The following is a 15742-nucleotide window of genomic DNA, read 5'->3' on the forward strand; positions in this document are numbered from 1 at the left end:
GCATTTCCACAAAACTCACAATGAGCTAAATTCCCTGTTAGACATGCTTCCCTTTGTTAATGGAACTATATTAATGATAAATATTGTTAAATCATTGGTTTTAATATTGATTCAAATTCAATCGCAATAATATTAAAAATAAAGTATTAATTCATAGTTTTATCACATCAGGGTTTGGTTTTCAAGTGATATATTATTACCCAACTTGAAATCCATTGAATTTAAAATGCTCCCATTAAATACAGTTGTTCTTCTCCAAATGTTGGCTTACCACCCAACGTTTGTTAAATGTTTTGCAAATTCATTGCTGTAAAAAAACGCATCCTTTAGAAATGATGGTTACTGGGTATGATGTTATGTTTGATATTTCACCTTTCAAGGTTTTCTGTGCGATTAGATGAATCAATTTCTGTTACCACGCAAGAAACTGTCACTGAAGTGTCCCACTATACAGAGTTCCTTATGTGTATATTCTTACTCTATCTGCTCTAGGCATGGATAACAAACTAGTCCTCACTGTCCTGTTCATGATGCTGTCCTGGAGAGTTATGGGAACCTACGCTCAAACAACAGCAGCCGCAGTAACAACGGTCGCACCAGCAACTACCACGGTAGCAACGGTCGCACCAGCAACTACCGCGGTAACAACGGTCGCACCAGCAACTACCGCGGTAACAACGGTCGCACCAGCAACTACCGCGGTAACAACGGTCGCACCAGCAACTACCGCGGTAACAACGGTCGCACCAGCAACTACCGCGGTAACAACGGTCGCACCAGCAACTACCACGGTAGCAACGGTCGCAACAGCAACTACCGCGGTAACGACGGTCGCAACAGCAACTACCGCGGTAACAATGGTCACACCAACAACTACCGCGGTAACAATGGTCACACCAACAACTGCCGCGGTAACAATGGTCACACCAACAACTGCCGCGGTAACAATGGTCACACCAACAACTGCCGCGGTAACAATGGTCACACCAGCAACGGTCACACCAGCAACGGTCACACCAGCAACGGCCACACCAGCAACGGTCACACCAGCAACGGTCACACCAGCAACGGCCACACCAGCAACGGTCACACCAGCAGCCACAACAGCCGCTCCAGTGATTACCAACCTCACAGTGGAAACTCTTGACGTGAGTAATGTCAAACAACTTAAAAAGGCAATTGACAAAAACCGAACTAAATAGTAAAGCCACTTTCACTGACGGTTATTAAAGTGTACATTTTCCCACCCACTGAAATGAATCTTTTCTCCCTGGCAGGCCCCTATTAATAGGGCAGACTGTGGAAGCCAACAGCTCTGCGCAGCCGAGCCCTCCGCGTGCGACCCGTCTGCAACCGGGTCATGTTTCTTTGTCGCCGCCAGACAACAGAGCGGTCAAAACTTTGAGTTTGGCCTCTCGGGAGAGTCAGACGGCTACATAGCAGCCTCCCTGGGAACTGAAAACTCACAGGTCAGTTAAGTCCTATCACTCGATGGCAGATGGAAGTGCCATGAACCCGATCGTATTGCTTGTTTTAACGTTATGCGTGTAAACCGGTGCCAATTTACCGTTTCTGGTTTTGCACCACAGCAACGTGAGACAGCCTACGTCTGTGCCAACAACAACGGCGGTGTTCAAATCTTTGGTGCTGCACTCGCCAGCAGTGGCGTGCTGACTATAACAACGGTGAGTTCTATACTTTTTACTCTTCAGTTGGATTTTTCACAAAAACAAAAAAAATGATGATTTGTTTTATTGTCCCAATCAGTATAAAAAAAAAAAAAAAAAAAAAAAAAAAAAAACACCTGAGGTACTTCAGTATATCACCTGAAGCATCTCCACAGTTTGGAGATGCAAACGGTTGTAACGACTCGGAAGCTGAGCGACACTGCTGCGGACGGCGTCGGCAAGAACACATATTTTACCCACCTCGAACAAAAAAAATTTTTTTTTAAAAAACAACGAAAAACCTGCTGATCAAGCGAATGGAATGTAGTTATCGGTCACATCACCGAAACCTCGTTGTCTCCTTTGTTGATCTGTTCGACTTGTCTTTTGCTCTGACAGCAAAGGGTGAACTCTGTGAGAGGCCGAGTCGACGGACGCACGATCCAGTGTACCTTCGTTGCCACAGTTCCTGACTCATCAACCAGAGCGGCAGGTTTCGCATTGAGAGTCTCCAATGGAACTTTCAACCCCGGTAAGCTAACATATTAAAAATCACACCAGATGAGCTATTGTAGATAATATATTCATTTTTTTTGTCGATTAAAAAAAAAAAAATAAATAAATAAAAAACATATCAGTGATCTTCTTGCCCTTTTGCTTTTTGTCTCAGATGGCAATGTTCTGGGAACCTCCACCACCCAAATAAGGACCTCTGTTATAGACCTGACAAATCCGAACGCCAACATCACAAACGTGTTCAATCATGCAATCACACTCCAGCAATCACTTCTGCCAGGTTAGTTGTTTTTTTGTTTTTGTAACGGTTATCTGAAGCTGTATAATTATCTCCTTTCAAAAAGAAATGTGTGCTATGTCTAATTTTGGTTTTTCTCCTGCAGCTCTGCTGGTCGCTCTGGGCGTCCTGGGTCTGAGCGTGCTATGAAGAATCTGAATCTGAAAAAAAAAAAAAAAACTAACACTTTTAACTTCTTTATCCATACACGTACTAATGAATATAAACTCTTAGGACACTAAACACAGTACATCACAGAGTGGTGGGATCGATTCTGGATTAACTCACCTTAGGTGAAAGCAGAAGGGCCGGTGGAGGGTCACTCTTCAGCTCTGTAACTGCTTTCAGAAAAGCAATAAAAACAAACAAACATTGATTTTAAAGAGTTTAATGAGATGTATAAACTATTTGTATTTAAGCACAGTAGGGTACAAACATGAAGCACAATTCCAATAGCAACCATGAAGAGTAATCAAACACAAGCTCCAAATGTAGTGAATCAGATTCCCCACTTTCACCACTAGATGTCATTGTTTGTACAACTTTTTGGTTTGGGGTCTGATTACCTTTTAAGCCCACATTGTTACTGTCAGGGAAAGTTTGCCATGGTAACAGCTGGAGTCATCAAATTGTTAAACTGTGATGCCACGAAAATATGTGCTGGTCAATTTCGACGGCACAATAAAGGATACAACTTCCAGTCGAAAAGCTTATGAACTAAAGAGTAACTTGTGAAAAAAAACATTTTGCTTTGTGTGTATCATAACCCATTTACATTTTATGAAACACACACACACAAGACAACCAGAGAAACTGACTGTCTTTTTCCTATTCCTGATAATAATCACACTGGCATACATGTACTTTTAGAGCACGTTTTTTTAATTATTATTTTATTCTTTGTTGTGAATGTTGTTTATGCACAAATATGAAGTCTTCACTGGCTGATGTTGTTTCATGTGTCTGTGCTAGTGTACATGCAAATGAGCAGCAGCTCATAATTATGTATAATGATCCCACAGTTGATGAAACTAATTTTGCATGTTGTATTATGTAATGATTGAGTGTTTATGGTATATTTTTGAAATAAATATTTCACCTAAATATATTACTTTGTTTTGTCGATTAGTTGTCCCATGTTATTGTTAGCAGAAAGGAAACACCACTAGATTGTGTTGCAAAAAAGCTGATCTGAAGATCACAATCGGAACATTTTTTGGTAATATTTAACTTTTTGATTGAAATTCCCCCATATATGGTAAAAGAAAAGAAAACAATTAATTTAATCGCAAGGGACAAAAAATGAGGAGAAACACCTCTTTCAATCAGAATAAATGACAACTGTAGATTATATGAGGATTTATTGTTGTAGTACAACAATAAATCCTTGATGCTTCATAATTTGACGGCTGATCGGTGTGCAGGTATCTAACAAGATGTGGCCTAAGTATCTACATACTATTAAATCCAAGTACTAAATCTGTATTTTATATATATATATATATATATATATATATATATATATATATATATATATACATATGCTTAAAAGGTTTTTGGATGCTAAAAAAAAAAAAAAAAAAAAAGGTGTGTTTCATCAGAAATCAAATAACTAACTAACTAAACTCAAACTTTAATGAAGTATTAAAGTTGATGAAGTAGGCGTTTTCAAATACTTCATGACATTTGCTTAACGAGTGCACTAAAAAGCAATGCAGGATTTATTGTGGTAGTACAACTCTCGAAATAGACCCACAACATGCTGTTGGTAATATTGTGTTTGTTGTTCAAACGCTGACTCGGTATTCACAACAAGCTGCTCGTGTTAGCATTAATATCAAGAATATGGGCAACTTTTAAAGACCTAATCCAAAGCTGCGTTACTTCAGCCGCCTCAGTGCACCAGACAGACAGGTGACCGGTGGAAACCCGTGGGAGTCTGGACTAAAAATTAAAAAACAACAAAACAACAAAAAAGCTTGTTTACTCGCACATGAGCTGGCTCACGTTAGCGCGCGAGCGACGTTACTTTAACGCCAACGTCAGACCAACTTCAACATGTCACACAAGACGGAAACACATAAATCAATTAACAACACTTACCGCTGTTATTTACGTCCGCAATTGACCGAAAGGAAACATTGTTTGTGTCCTGCCTGACAGCTTTGTCCCCCCCCCTCCAATTTGCGGTCACCATGTTGGCACTAAGCCAAAATAATATGCGCGCCGGAAGTGACATATTTTTATATCCGGTTTCCATTAATTGTCGAGTTTCATAAATATTATTCGTCATGTTTTAAAATATGATGGGAACAAGTTAAAATGTTACACCTGTTGATATCTATGCAACACTGTCAAATGTATACTATGGGTTTTAATGGGTTGTCTTTCCTCCCCTATGAAAATAATAATAAACTTTATTTGTATTGTACCTTTCATACAAGAAATGCAGCTCAAAGTGCTTTACAGCAAGAGAATTACATGCAGTGTTTCACATAAAAACAGATATAAAGGAACATTTAAAAATATAGATAAGAAATGAGATAAAGAAGAACAGTTAAAATGCATTAGAACAAATCAAATGTATAAGAACAGATCAAATGCGTACGAACAGATCAAATGCACAAGAAACAGATCAAATGCATCAAATTAAACACAAATAGAGTTAAAATATAAAATAAGCAATATGCATTTTAAAGGCTCGGTAGTTCAAGTGCAGGCAAGTGCAAGAGAGCTTCAAGAGTAACTAGTTAAAGGCTGATGTGAAAATATGTGTTTTGAGCTTTCTTTTAAAAGTATTAACTGAGCTCGTTTCCCTGATATCTAACAGGTACTGTGGTATGTTTGGAGCAGAACTGACAAAAGCTGAATCAATATAGAGCTATCACCTACATTTCCCATTTATTTTGATGAGCTATTGATAGTGATTTCATTCAAAAGGTTTTTCCATATTTTAATAAATTGGATGTTAGATTCCTAATTCCAAATGGATTTCTTGACGTTATTCATAAAAAAAAAACCCCTCTTTAAGCCTGCTGTCATAGGAGCTCTAAATTCCTTCAAATTTACTTACTGTACTTACCAAAAAAAAAAATGGATTCAAGTTGTAATCCTTTCCTCCTTACAGAATGGAATATTAATAATGATTTAAAATAGATTTAATTTATGTTCTAACCCAAAGCAGCTTAATGAGGTTGGATTTTTCAGTTATACAAGAGCCTCTTTGAAAATCATATTGAAAGTTACAGTAATGTAATATACCAAAACAAAGTCCAGAGGTCAAAGTGGTCAGAGCAATGCAAAATGACCACAAAGAGACACAGAACAATCTGAAAGAAACAATGGACTTAAACAATAAAAACTCACTATAAACAACACCACAAAGAAAAGTGGAACGACCACAAAGAGACCTAAAACGACTACAGAGTGACTAAAAAATGGCCACAAATATGCACACAATTACAAAGAATGGCTAAACCACAACTGAAAAGACGTGAAAGGACCACAAAGAAATGGGGAACGATCACAAACAGATCCTCCGAAGTGACTTAAAATGGCCATAAAGAGGCACGAAACAACCACAGAAATAAAAAATAAAAAAACATAAAAAAACAAGCTAAAAACATGTGAAAGGTTTTCAGTTGTAGTTTCTGGGGTGTCTTTAGGGATCGGAGGCCGTCATCTCATAATCTGTCCATGCTAATTCTCCGTTCTAGAGCTTTGAATGTTTATTAATAATCTACCATCATGCAAATGGAAAAATGCACAGGTGAGCTATTAATACATCAAAGTAATAAAAATTTGCATTCGAACAACAGAAAACGACACAGTTGAATATTCTGCAATCATCTGAGTGACCTTGAGGTAGAAAAAGAATGAATTTCGTTTCCGCATTGTGCATCTTATAAATATGATTAAATATGCAAGAAGTCTCTTTGTAGTCAGGGTACGCAGCTGACTGACTGCACCGATGAACCAGAGTGTGGGTTTAACCCTCTGAATTATACCTCATTAACGCAAAGGAACAGGTTTGAATGGCACCATTAGACAAAATTGTGAGCACAGCACAGTAGGTCGCACGCCTGTGGATTTCATGGGGCACAGCGTTGGGTGGGGCGGAGTCCTGTGTGTGTAAAGGGGCTGCAGGTGCCAAGTGTGAACAATAAGCTTAACGGTGGTAGTAAAAACAAGAATACAATGTAAATTGAAACACACCTAAAAAGGTTCAGGGCAGGGCCGAGTATCAGCGTACCTGGTTCTGCTTGTCCTTCTGGCCCGGTGCTGAGTCATTCCCTCCCATCTTGTGAACATGTCAGGAAGGCTCACGGGGGGAGGGGTGTAAACTTTCTTAACGTGTGGCATAAAAATGGAAGCAAGAACGGGTAGGAATTTTGACGCTTAAAGGTCAAAGGTTACTTGCGACCTCACAAAACCCGTTCGTGGCCAAAACTCAATGATTCATCCACTAATTATCACATAAAAAACAAAAATCAAAGGTCAGCTTCACTATGACATCATGATAATCTTTTTAAAAAAAATTTTTTTTTAAATTAAAATAAAAAAAAAACTTTTCGGCCCAATATTCAACAATTTAACTCATATTTCACATGTGCTTGGCCATTGAAGTCTACCAAATTTCCCCATATAATTAAGTCTAGACTAAAACGGTGATGATTGTTGATCTTCTGTGCTGTCAGTATGAAGAAGTGTTTTACTCCTAAAAATCTACATGACATTCAGGAGGTGTCTAACACTTGCATTTCAGTTGTACACGTGATGAACCATGGCTGGCACCTATCACCCAAACTTTTTTTTTAGGTTGACTTTTCTGTGCGTTTTTAATCAACTCTAAAGAGTTGGTGAAAAAAATGTTGTTGTCAAACAGTTGCGGCACAAAGTCATAAACTGTTGATGAAATGTATATTTTACAAAACCAAAAACAGATTCAAGCAAGAGGTGAGTGTTTCCCTGAAATCTGTAGTAGACGTATTATGAATTAATTAATTTATTCTTCCCATAGGGATTTATATAGTGAACTCAACTTGACGAAGTGGTGCTCATATATCTAAAACACAGAGGGGCGCTGTTGCGCTATTTTAGTGGGACGCGCAAAACTGCCTCCATTCATTCGCATCTCTGTCAACACAGACCAGAGGTTAAATTTAGCAGTGGTATAAACATCCAGTGTGGCACCATCTTGGGAAAATAAACCAATAGAAGACACACACACAAAAAAAACGGAGTCATCTCAACAGCAGGCAACTCAAATTTAAAACATGGGTTCATTTGGAAAAAGTAGTCATCCACAGTATCATCTAACACACGTTTTACATGTTAAACACTTTATATCGCATTCTTCCTGGGGTGATATAAAATATTATGTTTACAAAATGATAGCTACCAAGCAAAGTTGGCGAGCTCCCGTGAGGATAGAGATTACAATTACAAGTGAGTAATGACATTGTATTAAAGGGCTCCATGACTAAGCTGTTCCTGAAGCGTTCATATAATATCAAACTCTGAATCGAAACAGCCCTCAGTTGATCTTTTAATAGATGCTGCGTGATTTAAAATGCACTCCTATAATCCCCATAAATAATGCACAGTATTTCCTGTCTTCAATCAGATTAAAGAGGGCATAAGTAACCTGGCTGCTTTTATAGGGATCTGAATACTAGTGGTTCACTTTATATATTTTGTTAAGGAGAGCGGCTTTCAGTAGGGAAAGTATGGTAAATATAGTATGCAGCATTTTGGAGGTTGACCCATAGATGGGACAATAAATCAGGACATCTCATCTTGTGATGATTGTGAACATTGTGGAAGGGATTATAGACAACTGAGTAATTTCTGGAGCAGCCCTTTAACTCCCCTTGAATACAATTCATTTGTATTTATTCAGCACAAAAATCACAACATAAGTCACGTCAATAAGTCCCTCCAACAGAACTTTTACAAAATGATGGACCCCGACAATTCAATAATTTACAACAGCGAAAGGGGAAAAACTCCCTTTTGACAGGAAGAAACCTCCAACACAAACCAGGCTCGGGTGTAGATGGACATCTTTCTCAGGGGAGAGCAGGGAGAGGAAAAGAGCAGCATAGAGAGACAACAAACAACAAATATTGGGTTGGTTGGTTGGTTGAGCCAGTAACAGCAGATCTGTTACATAATGAATTGATGTGATCCAGGACCCTTTCAAAACACGTAAAGCTGGTTTAGTGGAGTATATGCTTGGAACATGCTCAGGAAGGCGTCTATTTTTAGCACGTCGTGTGAATGACGTGCAACAATTCTTTTGATAAAATTAAGTTTAATTACAAATAAACTTTAGACGGTTTAATTCAAGCCAAACAATAAAAAATAAAAATAAAAAAAACACGGAAAGGTTTCTTAGCAGTTTACAGGGCTGGGTGGGGTTAACGGTTTTTCATTGTCTATTCATTAAAGTTACTCTGGGGGGTTAAAAATGGAAAGTTTGAGGGGAGGAGAGGAGACTGTAGTGCTCTTGTTAGGTGAGAGGAGGGAGGAAGAGGAAGGCGGGAGGAAGAGGAGAGGGGAGGTGGGAGCGCATGGGACTGCCCGGCGGACGGAGAGAAGAGGGGAGGAAAGAAAAAAAAAAAAAAACATTAACAAAAAAAACCCCCGTAGCTTGGACATTCCCAGGCTGGGAAATACGGACGGTAGAGAGTGAGGAGGGGAAGAGAAGAGAAGAGAAGAGAAGAGGACTTTCTCTGCGTGTTTTCCTTACGCGCTGAAATCTTACAAAAAGGACTTAAAATCACACACAGGAAGGTAATGGAGACTTGTTTTTGATTTGAAGTGAGAGAGGGGGGGGAGGGAGTTTTTTCTTTTTTTTTTGGAGAATGCGAAGAGGAGGCGAATCCAGGAAAGGAGCCGAGGACTATGTAGGAATTCCCGACTGAAGTCATGGTAAGTCCCCGTTTTTTTGTTTTTTTTCCATGCTGTGTTTGTCTGGAAAAATGTCACAGTGAAGGGACACAGTTACCAGTCAGGCCTAACCATGTCTTACAGAACATTTTCAAAACTCCCTCAGGCATATACGTGTTTGTAATTTGCCTTTTCAGCCCAATAGAAAGCAGATATCGAATGTTTTGGACCTGTTAAAGTAACGTTTTTACCGGAACTCAGTACAGCATCACTTTTATATATATATTTAATCCTTCACATCTCACTAAAGGCATGCGTTAAAGTTTGAAAGAAGTTCAGTCAGCAGTCATGACTCTCAGCTTATAGCCTGCAAATATGTCAAATCCGTGATGACATGATTTAAGTTGCGTGACTTGTGTGATTTTGTTTTGTGGTTGACTTGCAGAGGGAATAAGGGACGTTCCAGTGTTGCATCCCTTGGGGATTTTGTTTACCATCCCCACCCACTTTATGGTGTGATCAGTGACACACAGAGGCGAGGAGAGAGACCGGGAGATGGCAGACATGCACATATGTGTGAACACAGATTGGATTAAGAGAAGAAAAAAAAAGAGAAAATTAAAGCGAGATTCAGATGCTTCTGTGTGTTATATATGCAGAGAGGGTGGAGCAGTTTGGCAGGGGGAGGAAGAGGAGAAGAAAAAAAAAAAAGAAGAAGCAGAGAGAAAGGGGAGAGCTGGAGAGGCAGAGAGGAGAATAAAAAGAAGGGGGTAGGGTTACTTTTTATTTTAGGAGACTTGGACAGCAGCGGCGGTGGTTTCGGTGATGCCGCTTTTTCCACATTGGACCTGGGAGAAAAGAGGAGAGAGAGAGAGAGAAAAAAAAGTAAAAGGGAGAGAGAGTGGAACAAGGGATGGCATGGACTTCAGGGAGGGGAAGAACATGTGCTGCACAGTTTCATCAACCTCAGTGTCCTGGTGGGAAAGTTTAGACTGGAGAACAGTAAGAAAAGCACACAAAACGATGTCCATAAAATCAGCCTCATAAGAGTTACTTAAACACATCAACAAGCCAACGCGTGTCTTAAGAGGAAAAAAAACTCAGCACAAGAGGAATGATTGTGCACATACGTCCTCACTCGGAGACAAATATGGCTGCTGACACATGCACATAGGTGTTAAAATGCATCAGCAAACAGCCATGCACACATGCACAGACTCACACAGTCACAACCTTTGCCAATAATATGTGGCGGAGGGTATTTCCATTCCCTCTGCCTGGCAGGCTCGGGTTTTGAAACCAAAGGGATGTACCAGTCCGCGAGTCCGGCCGAGGAACAGACTGGTCCAATAAAAAAATTTTTTTTTAAAAAGGATGATGAAAGTTGTTGCAAACAGCTGTCTGTTTGTATTAATGTGACAGACAGGTGGAGAAAAACAGTAGACAGGATCAGAGCGACGTTGTCAACCACAGTAGCTTCCCGTGACCGTCCAGAGTCTCTGACACGCTACCCCGCCATCCACAGGACGTAGCTACAAACATAATCCAGAAGTCAAAGCTACGTTAATGGACTTTAAGGTTGATCAGAATCTCTGCAGCTTCCCTGCATGGAGCATTTTAGTGACTTTCCGCACACTGTTTTGGTTTAGTCTCAACTTTTATTTCATCGCAAATTCCCTCACAGGCCCCCTGGACATAGCAAGAAAAATAATAATGAAGTGTAACACTGCTTTAATGGATTTTTATAGGATTTATAGAGCCACCAAGGGTGATCTTGAACTCTGCACGACCACTTAATGGAGCTTTTTAAGTGACTTTCAGCTCACTGTTTTGGTTTAGTCTCTCTTCTTCTTCTTCAGTGCAAACGCTTGTCAGGTCTACTGGATGTAGCGAGAAACATAATACTTAGGTTAAAGCTGCCATAATGGATTTTTAGATGACTTCGATGACCCACAAAGAATGAGCAGATACGCTGAAGTTTTCCCATATGGAGCTTTTTTTATTTTTGTATTTATTTTTGTATCTACTTTTAGGTCAATGTTTTGGTTTTGAGTCTCAAGAAAACTTTGCTGTTTTTGTTCAGTCTGTCTTTTATTTCAGTACACATGCCCTGACATGCCCACTGGACATAGCTGGAAACATAATCTGAAGTTGCAGCTGATTTAATTGATTTTTATATGACTAACAGACCCAAAAAGAAAGATCGCAAACTCTGCAGTTGCCCCGAATAAAGCATTTGAGCGAGTTTAGCTCTCTGTTTGGGTTTAATGTGACTTTTATTTTAGTGGGAAAGCTGATCTGCCCGGCACCAAACAGCAGATACTCAAAGTTAGCTGGTCAAAAAAAAAAGGTGTAGCATTTCATTTTTATGTATTATATAAAGTGAGACTGCCTCGACTCAGTCCAGCAACAGACTGCAGCTCTGAAGTAGTAAAAAAAAAAAAAAAAAAAAATCAGTAAGAAAATCCCGGCAAGCTGTTTGACCTACTGCAGGTCAGGTTAGATTATACAGGCTGATTTAGGAGAGGAAATCACTGTCAGGCCTCTCCCCGCTCTTCCTCATTTCCCTTCGTCTTTCTTCCTCCCCCCTTTTTCTTTTCTGTTCTCTCTTTCTCTGTCAGCATCTTTCTCATTTCTCTCCTCATCATGTCCACTTCTATCACCCCTCTCCGCTCTATCTCTCTTCCTCTCCCTCCCTCCCTCTCTCTCTCTCTCTCCCTCTCTGTGCTTCACGTACATCTGGTTTCTATCATGGTTGCTGTTGCTCTTGTTTCCCATCGATCTCTCCCGCTGGTAAGCCTCCTCCTCTTTCTTTCTTTCTTTTTTCTCTTTTCCTCTTTCTGTCTGAACCCTCGCTCTCTGGGAATGTCTCTCTTTCAGTCTTCATATTTCAACAAGTTGTAGATTAAACACCACTTCTTGGGTTGAATTGTAGTCCATTCTCTTCATTATTTCCTTTCTCATTACTTTTCTCTCTCTCTTTTCTCCACCTCCTGTATCTCTCCATTGTTCTCTCTTTGACGAGCATCGGTTTGGACGACACCGCTTGACTTTTCCATTTCAGTCTCGCACACCAGAGAAAGACAGGAAATCTGACGCAAGAGTAACATACCCCGATTCCGTACTGTGTGTCCACGTTCGTCACACAAACATGAGGATGCACACTCATGCACATTGTACTGACTGTCCTCGTCGACACACACGCACACGCACGCATTTCCGGTGACTTAACCTCCCCAGACTGTAAATAACAGGACAAAGTGAGTGAAGTGTCTCCCGTCGTTTTGTGACTGGTAGTTTTGTGTTTGCAGTTGCTGCCCATGTTTCAATCGAATGACGAGTCAGCGAGTGAAAGCCTGATCAAACTGGCAAAAACAACACAAAACACGCTCAATCTACACTTACTACCTTTTTATTTTTTTTGCTGGGCTTTCAGTCACATTTAATGGGTTTTTTCAACTCTGCATAAAGGTTCAGTTTGTAATACGTATACTATTTAGCATCCAATTTTTTTGTTAGTAGTCTTTTACCTCAGTTATAATGCAGCATTATTTTATACTTTTATATACAGTTTATAGCACATGTTTTTCTACCTATCATTATCGACTATATAAACGTGGACGTAGCTGAAAAATGAGGCCAATGTGGAAGTATCTTAAAGTGCAATACCACCGAGGGCCACCAGGGGTCGGTGCCAAAAAGCCTGCAGCTTCATGGACTCCCGTTCAACTTCTCTCATGAAATACAAAGTCTACATTTTTCCCACAAGTTCTTATGGTGTCGTTCGCTGAAGTCTCTCCTTCTTATTAGTTTTCTGGCGGTCAAAATGAAAATAATCTCGTCTTTATTGAAAAAGTAGGCCTCAAAAAGCTGTTTTTGGGGGCGTGTCTGTTTGATTGACAGGCCTGTGGTGCAGTCGGGTTTCCGCTATTGTTGGGCGGGGCGTAGCGTCCTCGGGTTTCCAATCAGATAGAGTCAGATCCACCGCTAAGCTCCTAGCAGAGATTTGTTCTTCATCATTTCTCTACTTTGGTTTCATTTGGTGCTAACGTGTCTACAACTCGGTCTCCAAAGGAAACTGGATCATTGTGCCAGTAGGATGGAAATTTAGCTTTGCATAAAAAACAGGCGACTATTTCAGCTTTATTGCATTACGCCGTATCGCACACAGCACACGCGGGTTCGGCCCGAGTGATTGAAGAGTAACTCAATTACACCTGTAGTCTCTTAAAGCGGAGGCGCCAGGTTTTTACTTGAGAGTCTCCTTCCGTCTTGGCGTCTGACAAGAAATCTAATTTACAGATTTCTCCAGGGCTGCTTTGTTTTGTTTTGTGCTCGTCGGGGTCGGCGAATGAAAAGAAGAGCGATTAATTGCATCAGATGCTTCGGCACTGCGGGCTACGAGTTAAACCTGACACCAAACTTGACTCTTTACCCAGATAACACAAGTCACAGTCGCGTTGCTAAAATCGTTAACCCTGATTTGACTGGAAAAATAAGCGATATTAACATTTCTACAAGTGTTGTTTCAGTTTGGTGGAAAAGCAACATCACTCCCCCTCCCTTCCCCTCTCCCCTGCTTCTGTTCGACATCACTCCCAATGCGTCTGAACGATCAGGCTTCCAGACAGAAATTCCATTCTTTGGATGTTAACAGTTGTGTATCCTGAAAGTTGTGTGCACGGGCATGTGAACACAAAGAGATTCATATAGTTGCCGGTGGCACACAATCGCTCGCTCCACTTCCAAACTAAATATTGAGGCGTGCTCGCCAGCTCGTCACAAAGTAAGCCACAGTGAGTTCAGCCAGTCAGCCGGTTTTCCAGCAGGAAAGAGAAGCGTTGATGAAAGAGGGAAGAAGCAGTTAAACAATGTGCTTTTCATAAGTTCTCCAAGTCTGCACCAACACTTAAGTAGACAGTCTCTATCAGTACGCGGTGGTGTGGACTGGTTCAGCTGGCACTGGTTACATATTTGATCCTCAGGGGCTCTACTGAGCCAGATGGACTCAAATTGCAGAGCTGTTCCCATTTGAGTCTGTCGGAGAGGCGTAGCAAGTACAGAAGCTTTAGCGAAGACAGACCGAAGCGGTTAAATTGGCATTCACAGTCACTCTGACGATACGTAAACAGTTGTGTGTTTGAGAAAATCGGGCCAAAAAGGAATTAAAAGAACATCACAGAGAGCGTTCGCCGTTGTGTTCTAGGTTTTGCTGTAATTTAGTGTTGTGTTGAGTTAACTCAGGTCTTGTGGGATGATTTAAAAGGGCTTTAGTCTAAGAGGAAGTTCCCGCTGGTTCGCCTTGCAATGCCCCCCCCCCCACAAACCCCCTGCTGTGCTTTTACTAGACTCAATATGTTCTGTCAGTGAGCCAGAAGGCTGTCTGAACCTCTTTTACCGCCACTACACCTATTACAACATGCTCCCTGACAGACTGAAGTCCGGAGCCGTGGTGCACAGCTCCTCCTGCAGACGCAAATTACACAGTGAATATTCACTCTATAATGGCTGCGATAATGAAAGTACATTGGAGAATTTTTGCTCTTTCAAATTCTAGCGAATTTAGATTTTCCTGTCTTGTTTTTCCTTTATTGGGAAACGACATTATGTCTCACTCGTGTCTTCCACGGTGGACATTTTACGTGTGGTTTCCCGAAAATAAAAGTCTCTCGGTGGTGGATTTAGTGGTTTTGTTCACCTAAAGCCGGAAAACGTGACTTTTGTGCGTTCGGCCTCTGGAAAACTGTGTGAGCTGCGTTCAGCAACGTTTACACCATGTTAGTCTTGTCATCGTTTTTTTTTTTTTTTTGTTCTCCACATTTCCAAGTGAAGCTCCCATCAAAACTCTCTTGTTACCACGGAAAAATGAACGTGAGCCCGGTACCAGTTCACTGTTGGTGCCATAAGGGTGGTAGTTAACTATTGAAAATGTTGCTTTTCAGCCAAGAGAGTGGGAAACGGAACCAAAACATCTCCTACGAGTGACCCAAAGCAACCTCAGCAGACTTGTCTTGCAAGTTTTGCTTTTGAAAGTTTGTTGTCTTCAGTGCCTAAAATGACATTTTTCCTTGTTTTTATTCTTTCAAAGTTGGGTCATAAACAATTGCTAAAAAGACCCGATGAATTCGTTTCAACCTCACTTTGAAAGCCCGGATTTATTTTGTCGGGGCATGTCAGTTAAAAGTTGCGCAAGTATTTTGTCCCAGAAAAACTGCAGTTCATCTCAAATACTTTCATGTTTGTAACACTCATTCTGTCTTCCTCTGCGGTGAACCACAAGTCCCTTCTGTACACAAAAACAGACCCAAAAAATTATTCTCAAGTACTGTTGAACTCAGGTCCTCTTCCATACGAGCCCCCGCACCACCACCAGCTCATTTCGTCCTGG

At 40.6% G+C, this 15742-nt stretch overlaps 2 protein-coding genes across 3 annotated transcripts in view; both read left to right on the plus strand.

Moving 5' to 3' along the window:
• Positions 1–857: 857 nt before the first annotated feature.
• LOC138626435 (putative ferric-chelate reductase 1) lies at positions 858–3568 on the plus strand. The gene is made up of 6 exons (XM_069708088.1): positions 858–1148; positions 1278–1469; positions 1590–1685; positions 2067–2199; positions 2338–2463; positions 2567–3568. The coding sequence occupies exons 1-6, from the start codon at positions 858–860 to the stop codon at positions 2608–2610; spliced, it is 882 nt and encodes a 293-aa protein (XP_069564189.1). The 3' UTR covers positions 2611–3568.
• A 5453-nt stretch (positions 3569–9021) lies between these two features.
• arhgef40 (Rho guanine nucleotide exchange factor (GEF) 40) overlaps positions 9022–15742 on the plus strand; it is a 36865-nt gene continuing 30144 nt past the window's right edge. For both annotated transcript variants that reach the window (XM_069707941.1, XM_069707942.1), the window contains exon 1: positions 9022–9396. In XM_069707941.1, coding sequence (XP_069564042.1) covers positions 9394–9396 — 3 coding nt within the window. In that variant the 5' untranslated portion in view covers positions 9022–9393. The remainder of the gene's footprint in view (positions 9397–15742) is intronic.

The sequence above is a fragment of the Brachyistius frenatus genome, unplaced genomic scaffold (genome assembly GCF_029030835.1).
Source record: "Brachyistius frenatus isolate BFR_SWC_R1_liver_20210118 unplaced genomic scaffold, ASM2903083v1 Contig_73, whole genome shotgun sequence".
NCBI classification, from domain to species: domain Eukaryota; kingdom Metazoa; phylum Chordata; class Actinopteri; family Embiotocidae; genus Brachyistius; species Brachyistius frenatus.

What these genes read in the sequence shown, in the direction of transcription:
- LOC138626435 (XM_069708088.1), top strand. Translation starts at nt 858, where the DNA reads ATGGTCACACCAACAACTACCGCGGTAACAATGGTCACACCAACAACT. An exon ending in TCACAGTGGAAACTCTTGAC is followed by an intron (nt 1,149 to 1,277) that starts GTGAGTAATGTC and finishes TCTCCCTGGCAG; the next exon opens with GCCCCTATTAATAGGGCAGA. An exon ending in CCAGCAATCACTTCTGCCAG is followed by an intron (nt 2,464 to 2,566) that starts GTTAGTTGTTTT and finishes TTTCTCCTGCAG; the next exon opens with CTCTGCTGGTCGCTCTGGGC.